The sequence below is a fragment of the Cynocephalus volans genome, chromosome X (genome assembly GCF_027409185.1).
Source record: "Cynocephalus volans isolate mCynVol1 chromosome X, mCynVol1.pri, whole genome shotgun sequence".
NCBI lineage: Eukaryota > Metazoa > Chordata > Mammalia > Dermoptera > Cynocephalidae > Cynocephalus > Cynocephalus volans.
Window position 1 is genome coordinate 29,012,286 of NC_084478.1, and position 9,463 is coordinate 29,021,748.

Below are 9,463 nucleotides of genomic sequence, written 5' to 3' on the forward strand. Positions count from 1 at the left end.
GGTGATGGGAGAGTGAGGGTGAAAGGGATCTAACATTTGTGGAATACCTACTGAATGTGAGTCACTATGCTAAGAATCTTATAGGAAAATCTCTGAGGGCAGCTGAATCCTCAGACTTTCACTCCTGTGCCAGTGCATGTTCAGTGCCTTGTTTTCAAGCCCTTCCAATTTGGATGCAGAACTCAGTGTTTCTTTGACTTTCTGAGAAACAATTTGCTCACACAAGAACTTTATTGGTCAAAGTAAACCAGTTTCTTGACCTCAACACCATACATTTCAGACCAAAAGATCAGTTGTCATAGGGTGCTATCTGGTGCATTATAGGGTGTTTATCGCTGACTTCTGCCTGCTGGATGCCAGTAGCAATTCTGCTCCCTGATAGGGACAACTAAAACGGTCTCCAGACATTGCCAAATGTCAAACTGGGGACAAAATCAACTCCAGTTCAGAAACACAGATTGCAACAAAGACAGGAAAGTTTACAGGGGGGTTTATATTACACAGTGCACAATATATAATCTCTTTTTGTTTTCCTCCCCGAAGTGCCTTCGTGGTTTTGCCTTGGATTGATTGTACCCCCCAAACCTTGAATCCCCCCACCCCTGTGATGGTGTTAAGAGGGTGGGAAATCCTATTATGGTAACTTAAAGATGGAGCCTTGAAGAGGTGATTAGATTGCAGGACCATGCTGTAGTGAATGGATTAATAATTGTGGTCAGGGGCATGGTTTGAAGGGCTTTAAAAGGAGATTGAGGAGGTTCATCTCTGCTCTCTCTGCTTCTTGCAATGAGAAGGGTCACTGTCACCACCACCAGATATGTTCCTTGGACTTTGGACTTCCCAGCCTCAGAAACTGTCAGCAATAAATTTCAATTTCTTTATAAAATACCCAGTTCCGTATATTTTGTTATAAGCAACAGAAACAGACTAATACAGTATCTCTACAACTAGGTTTGATTTGCTGTTGTTGCTTGTTTCTTTTTGCTGAATTTATTGCACAGTGTCTCAACCACGGCACTACTGACATTTGGGCCAGATAATTCTCTGTTGTGGGGAGCCTCTCCTATGCATTGTGGGGTGTTTAGTGGTACCCAGGAGATGCCAATGCTACCACCACCACCCCAAGTTGTGACAACCAAATCTGTATCTAGACATTGACAAAATTGTCTCTGGTGGAGGACCGCTGATACAACTATACCAAAGATAGGAAATTTGTAGGGCTTTATTCTATACAATCCATAAGATATAGCTTAGAAACCCTCTATTTTTTTTTTCCCTTTGGAGTCTATCACTATCCTTTCAGTGATGGAGATGCAAGGATTACTCAAAGCCCAAATATTTGAAAGCTATGAGAGGCCCAGAGGGACTACACCAAGCTAACTCCTGCAAGAAAGGAGAAAGCTGGTGCAGCCCTGAGCTCGGTCATGTCTCATCTTCTGTGGTAGTATCCAGACCTTGGCCATGTAACAAGCTGAATATAGTATTAAAAGAAGTACAGAAAGGAGTGTGTGAACAGGACAGAAAATGATCTCAGTGTTTCCTACTAATGAATCAGGACATCTTTGCTGTTTCCAGCATGTGCTGTTTTCAGCACATAATGTTCCCATTCTGTGCACTTAAGGCTTTTGCCCTTTGTGCATTCCCTATTCTAAACAGGCCCCTGTGTTCCCAAAGGAGCCCCTTCTTGGTTACTATGCAACTGGTTGTTTTGTTTTTCTTATGGTCTCTCAAGGATTCTCCATCTCAGCACTATTGTTTTAGGCCAGATAATTCTTTGTTGTGTGGGACTGTCCATAGATTGCAGGGTGTTTAGCAACTTCTACCCACTAGATGCCAGTAGTTCCTCACCCCCCGCCCAAAGTTGTAGCAACCATTACTGTCTTCAGATATTGTCAAAGGTCTCCTGGGTAGCAAAGTACCCCTGGTTAAGAACCGTTCTTCTGTCTCTACTTACCTTTCTCCATACACTGGCTCTTCTTTTCAGCCTTTTCTTATAGAAGAAATGCACACTTTTCTTACTCACAGACACTGAGTGATAGTTTTTGTTGTTGTTGTTATTTAGACATGATTGAGTAGGTTACTTATGAATATTAGAAATTATGAGATTAAGCACCTGGTATATGTCATTCAAATGTGTTAACCATTGCTATTAATTTTATCAGGAGATATTGAGCCTATATATAAAACCTTTAAAAGCAGACTTTAAACCTCAAATACCTATGCCTAGAGTGTTTAACTCTTTTTTCCTCTTAATTTCTGACTTATTTGTGTTCACAACTAAGGCAAGCAAGCTGTGGGAAAAGACAGTTGCATTCATTTTTCTCTTTATTTTGCCAGAAATGTTAAGTCTTAACTAATTCCAACGTTTCCATGAAAACTGAATTTTGGAATTTATTTTGCATCATTGTGGCGATATTGTTTGCAATTGTGAGATGTATGTTGCTTCTAAGTAAGGCATAAGAGATGGAATTATAAACAAAATTAGAGTTTTACTAAAATGGGTTCCTATGGCAAGAGTGTCATCTGATTTTTTTATATTTTCCCCAGTAGATGATATATTTCTCTTTCACACTCAATTTTTCCTCTGGTGTGTGTGTATATGTGGTTTTGACCTTTTCAAGACAAATTGAATCAAAAATTAAAAACAAAATATGATGAAAAGAAAAGCAAAGAATAAAAAGAAACCTGCCAGTCACATTACAAAGTTACTAAACATGCAGAAAGTATTTCTGATCTTTAAAAAGGGTTTCTTTGTTCAATTTATTACACAAGGGTGCAATTTTCCCTAGATTAGATTATAAGGTGTTAATACAAAGTTGGGGTACACGATTTTACTTATAATATCACAAAATTTTAGAGGTGAAGGAGACCCCCAATTTTTTTAATCTAACCATCCCATTTTATGAGTGGAGAAATTGAGACCTAGAGAAGACAAGTGACCTCCCTGGAATTTCTAATCAGTGGATAGTGACAGAATTCACGTAAGGATATGATTCCCAGACAGTCAGACACGTGTTCTCTTGGTTACATCTATCAGATAATATAGAACTGTAGAATCTTCTAGAAGATTTAGCACTTATTTTCTAATGAACTAAAAAATAATTCAGGAATGACAGTGGAGATATGTTTAGGGATTACTGTGGCACCAACCATTGGGGGTGCTGGGGAGAGAATATTTTGACTGGAATAAGCTTAATGAAAGCGATGTATGCTGCAATTCAGCGCAACTATTATAAAGCAAGAAAAGCACCATCACTGCCTTCTCCCAAGTCTTTAAGACAGATCGACATGGCAGACTATTAAAGAAACAAGATTTTACCAATACATAGCATTCAATTTTTCCCCACAAAGTATCTCATGCTCTCATTTTAAAAACATTTTTTTATTAAAGAACATACACAGTATTGAAAGCTTAGAGTTATTTAAGAATCAGTTATGTCTTCAAACTGCCAGTATGTTTCCAATAACTTTCTTATGTATCTTGAATACTGTGTATGTTCAACATGCCTTAAATCTTCCCGTAGCTGGTACAACTTTTCAATGTAAACATAATTCTTCTTGGGTTTTCCTCAAGATTTTCCTGGTCTTTTTTCTGTGTCCCCTTTTTTTGTTTATGGAAGTTGTATCGCTTGGCCATCGCTACAAGATCTTCTGGGACACTCTGATTTGCTCTTTTCAGAATTTGAATCAATTCATTGGCAATCTTTGAATTATCTTGAGTGATAAGGGAAATTGACGTTCCAGTCTTTCCTGCTCGTCCAGTACGTCCTACTCTGTGGATATATTCTTCAATGTTTTGTGGGAAATCATAATTATATACGTGTGTGATATCGTTAACATCAAGTCCTCGGGATACTAAATCAGTTGTAATCAATATCTTCACTTTTCCACTTTTAAAGTCTTCTAATGCTTCCTCTCGATCACATAGCTCTCTGTCACCATGTAGTGATTGCACAGGGAGGCCTTGGATACCAAAATCACTTGATAAGTCATCAACAACAAGTTTTCGGTTGACAAACACTATGACTTTGTCTTTTGGTGACATATTCTCTAGGAATTCTTGGATAAGAGCTCGTTTTTCTGCTTCTGTGGTAACGATTATATTTTGCTTCACTGTGTTTACAGCAACTAGATCCAGAGTGCCAACATAAACAATCATAGGCTCTTTCAAATAAGACTGTGCAAGTCTACGGACAGAATCTGGCCAAGTTGCACTTGTCATAACAGTCTGCCGATCTGGGCGCACATCTAACAAAATTTTCTTAATCTGGTGCTCAAGCCCCAGATGTAGCATTTTATCTGCCTCATCTAAGACCAAGTAGGTTATGCTTCGTAGGTCAACAAACTTATTCATTTGCAGGTCATTCAGTCTTCCAGGAGTTGCAATAATGATATCTACACTTTTGGTAATGCCTTGAATTTGTCCTTCTCTATTTCTACCACCATGTATACAAATACTTTTCAGACCTTTATATGAATATTTAGAACATTCAGCTTCCACCTGAAGAGCTAATTCTCTGGTGGGAGTGAGGACTAGCATGCCAGGTCCATTCCTTTGTTCTCTAGATATCGGTTGACCATCAAGATGAATAAACCCAGGCATTAAGTAGGACAATGTTTTGCCTGTGCCAGTTTGGGCAACTCCTATAAGATCTACTCCTTTTAAGGCAATGGGCCATGCCTGTGCCTGAATTGGTGTTGGTTTTTGAAAACCCGCCCTTGTTATGCTTTTCATAAGTTCTGTGTACGGACGGAAAGCGTCCTCAAATTCACAAGCTGGATTAGGGATGGGACGCTTCTCACCATCTTTCAAGTCATCACACATTACGTTGTAATTTTCTTTCCTCCACTTGTCTACCTGTTCTTTAGACATGGAGCTTGTAGCTTTGGATTCTGTGTAAAAGTCTTTCTTAATTGGTGGTAAATCTGCCCACTTTCTTTTTTCCCACGCCACGGCTTCTGCCTTAATACGATCCAAATCCATCAATGGCGGAGCTTCTCTGACAACGTTAACTGTGCTTACGTCTCTCCCAACAGGAGGTTGGGACGCAGCATTATCCACATCCGATTCTGAACGGTACCTTTCTTGTCTTTTAATAAGAGTATCTATAGCTGCCTTGGCCTTTGCTTTCATATCTTTGCTGCCAAAAATTTTCACTACTGCTTCGCAGTCCCCCTTTTTTATCTGTATTTTAGTGTTTGTCGAACGCTGTAGGTCTTTTATTTTTGACCCACCACGACCAATGACTGAGCCAACCAGGTGGTTCTCCAGTCTAAAGCAGAGTGGTGGTTCATGGGAGCCTGCGGCTCTAGGCCCCAAACCGCCTGAGGGGCCATTCCAACTGCTGCCTCTGCCACCTCTGTCATCGCAGCTGGCCCCAGGAGCTCCTGGACTACGCTCTGCCCTCTTCCAGTCCGGGACCCGGGACATTGTAGGGTAGAGGTAGTGTCGGTGCCAGCTTCTGGCCTACATACGGTCAGGAGATGCGAGAAGGTCTGGTCTGCCGCCTCCCACTCTGCAGGCTTTGAAGCGGCTGTTACCTAAGCAACCAGTGTTTGAGGCTGCAGAGGGGAGGGGCGTTGAATGCCTGACCAATCACGGGGCCGGGACTAGTGTGATGTAAGCAGGTGGCTGTGACGTACATTTAAAGAGGCACTCCCTCTCAGGGGCTGACCCTGCCAGCAATTACAGGACCCTGAGAGAGCGCCTTCCTAACTTTTGTGACCTGAGTGTCCAGCTCGCTCTCACTCTCGTCATGATAGTTCTGGCTCAGCTTGGGGGCAACCTTGAAGCAGGCCTTAAATTTGTACACATTGAACTTTTTATAGGCCCATTATTTCCATAGGAGAAAAAAATAGAGTTCTAAAAAATTAACTTATTTGTTTGTATACTTGTGTGTTTATGTGTTTATTTGTTTTGGTAAATTTCTTTTGGAGTATCAACAATACTTGGTCTAGAGGAATTCATCACTCCCCTGCCCTCTAGTGTAAATTAAATTATACCATCAATGGTCTCTCAGGTACATACTCAGGGATGGCATTTTGCCTCTGATTTTTCAGCTAAACCCCAGCACTTGTCCAGGCAGTTTCCAGATATTATCACAGGGATGATGGTTAGAAGAGAGGCAGAGTGCGGCCTGAGGGACCTTTGGGGGTGTTTTCAGCGGTTTGTCATTCTTCTCGGTGCCTCTTAATTTTTTCCCTTTCCCTGTGGTTTCATATATTCTGAGATCTTAGCACTAGAAGGTTCTGTAGAAGTCATTTATCAGGTATAATGCAGAAGACAACCTGGCAGCAATCTGGACAGCTGGGCATCCAGCTTCTATTTGAACAATCCCAGAGGCAGGAAGCTCACTTCATTTCAAGGATGTTCATTCTTTTGTGAGGCTGTTTAATGGTCACAGAGATGATGTGCTTCCACTTGCTTCCTTAGATCCTTCTTCTGACTTCTGAAGTTACACAGAATAGATTTCATTCTCCTTGTATCCCTGTGTATGTAAGGACCACTGTCAAATCCCGTTAGGATGTTTGTTCATCAGGGTAACATTTGAGTTTCTTCAACATTTCTTGCTATGACATAGTTTCCCAGATCCACATCATCCTGTTCCCTCTGCTTTGGAAATGTCTCAATGAGGACCTTTTCTTATGCAGCACATAGATCTTAAAAAAAAAAAAAAAAAAGATCTGCAGAAATGGCCTTACCATAAAAGTACTTTTAGGGCCTCTTCACCGAGCATGGCAGTTCTACTAAGTTGACCTAAGATCTCCTGAGACACAAAGCTGTTCGTAGTAACATAATGGGCACTTAAGTCCGTTCTTCTTCATCCTGAACTTACTCTGTTGATTTTTTGTTTTTAATTTGTTTAACTAAAAGTAAACTCTATGTTTATCCTTTTATATTCATCCCATTAAGTTTGGTCAATTGACGTAGCCTATTAAGTTTAATTTTAGTGATTATTTTCTCATCCATCATATTATCCCTAGTTTCAAATCTTCTGCCAATTTAATGTTCATGGCTTCTTTCTCTCTTCAGACAAAGATGCTGATTAAAATTTGAACATGGTCCAGTATAAGATAAGAGTCTGTAACACGTTGGGAAAAACTTTCTCTATGTCAGCACTTTTCTGGAAAGAAACTTTTTGAAGAAAGAAAAAAGGGTTCTGTCCAAATATGTTTGGAAAATGCAGCACCATACATTCCCTCTGATAAAGTTACCATGCTTAATAGATAGTCCCAAAGCTCTGATAATTACAAGCATTGAGATAATTAATTTCTTAACTGAAAGTTTCCCAAAGGAATTGGCCAATGGACCTCCTCATCAATTTTTAGAATAAACTTATTCTTTGGATTACTTTCAAATTTACAGAACAGTCACACAGATAGTATAGGGGGGTTCCCATATACCCCTCAACCTGTTTGTTTCTTCTAATCTTATCATCTCACATTACCGTGATCTATTTGTCAAATATAGGAAATCACTATTAGTGTGTTACTATTAACTAAACTAGTGAATTTATACCATCAGTTTTTCAATAATGCATTTATGTTGAGATATAAACCCAGAACCATTCCTTGACTTGTGGACAGGGGCTTGTATTCCTTTGCTATAAGGTGACTAGCTTTTACTGTTGTTTTATGTGAGTGATATGGAAGAATAGAAGAAGCCTTGAAAGTGAAGTGAAGGAAGGTCATGTTATTGGGAGAGGGGTAGCTGTAAAATTTAAGTAGAGAGCAGTGCACTTTAAGGTGAAATCCATTGTGGTGAATTACTGGGATCATACAGAACTGATAGGAGACTTTTATGGGTATCGCAAGTACAGAGAGGGATTGTGCCTTCAGTGTCATTCATTACCACCTATGATGGACCTTATCAGTTGGAAAAATTGGTTGTTATCTAATTAAGGGCCACCAGTATAACATTCTTTTCTTCAAGTATCTCTACAGTAGTTTTGTCCCTTGTGTCTGAAATGTTCCCACTCAATATAAACCCCTGTGGCTTATCATGGTACTTTATTACCATGCTCTTGAAAAAACACAAAAGTGCGATGTTGTCAGATGCTTTCGAGTGAAGTAACTGGCTAAGAGGTTCTTGTTGGGCAGAGAGACAAAGAATGAAGGGATTGAGTTTCTGGTAAAGGTTAGGTAAAGTTTGTCTCAAGGTAAGAAGAAAGGTGATGTAAGGAATGACAAGAATGTGTTTAAGACAACCCAACGTTTTGTTTAGGGTGGTTCCTAGGACCTTGTAGGCAACAGCAAGGTAGTAAAATACTGCAGGCAGTGAATTGGGCTAATTTTCAATAACTCTAATTTCCACAAACTCTCCTATAAATTAGTTAATTCTGCTGGCCTAAAATATTGTAGATGGGATTCCCTTAGAAATAGTGTTTTATTTAATAAACCTTCTTTGATGACCTAAGAAAAACTTGACTTTTTTAATTCTAGTTGGTGTTGATAATTATACTAATTATAGCAGATTTTACATCCATACAGCACTTTACAATTTATAAATACCCTTTTCAGAAATAGTCTTCTTGGGATGATATGTGAGTGTACTTCAAAAAGTTGATAGGAAAATAGAATTAAAATATAAAAGATAATATGAATCTTTTCATGAACCTTTTGAAGACTCTTCATATGTCGGGCCATTACTCTGTTCAGAAGATGTGATATATTATGGCAAAAACTACCATGATCATTGCACATACTGGTGTGTTTATTTTGTGCATAGAACCATACTCATACCATAGAGTTGAAAGAAGTTGCAGCGGTGTGGGATAGCAGTCAAGAACACTGGAGCCTAAATAACTGGGTTCAAATCTCACTTCCACCACTTATTTTCTGTGAGTCCTTGAGCAAGTTCCAAACTTATTATGCCTTAGTTTTGCTATCTGTAGAATAGCATGCTAATAGCTATCCCATACACACATAGAGACACATATAAAGATACAGAAGTTGGTTCGTAGTAGGAACTCCCCCAGTGTCAATTATCCATGGTATAGGAATCAAAGGTGTTGAGAGACAACTACGGAGGTCACCAAATGCCTGTCCAAGGATTTCCCCAATAGAATTTCCTCTGGTCCACATCAAAATGAAAAACAAAGGATAATTTTTTTTTTCACAAATATAAATTCATTCAATTTAAATTTTTTATTTTATTTTAACATTATGGCCTTTTATTTTTTGTAAAATATCCTTTTAAAAATGGAATGAAGATAACAAGTAATTTTAAAAGATTTTTCCTAGGGCAAGGAAGAGTGTAAAACTAGTGCCAGTGGCAAGTTTAGGCTTTGAAATGTTACTGGTATATGAAACCTAAGTACTTATAAGCATTGATCTAGAACATTAGTATGGTCTGAATGTTTGTGTCCCCCCAAATTTCATATGGTGAAACCCTAACCTCCAAGATGATGGTATGAGGAGGTGGGGCCTTTGGGAGGTGATTAGGTCATGAGGGCAGAGCCCT

At 39.2% G+C, this 9,463-nt stretch overlaps 1 protein-coding gene across 1 annotated transcript; it reads right to left on the bottom strand.

The window, feature by feature from the left end:
• Positions 1-3,592: 3,592 nt before the first annotated feature.
• On the bottom strand, positions 3,593-5,431 carry LOC134367772 (probable ATP-dependent RNA helicase DDX53; the record flags this gene model as incomplete). The annotated part of the gene is made up of 1 exon (XM_063084479.1): positions 3,593-5,431. A coding segment is annotated over exon 1 (1,839 nt), but the record flags the coding sequence as incomplete, so codon positions are not given.
• Between the last annotated feature and the right edge of the window lie 4,032 nt (positions 5,432-9,463).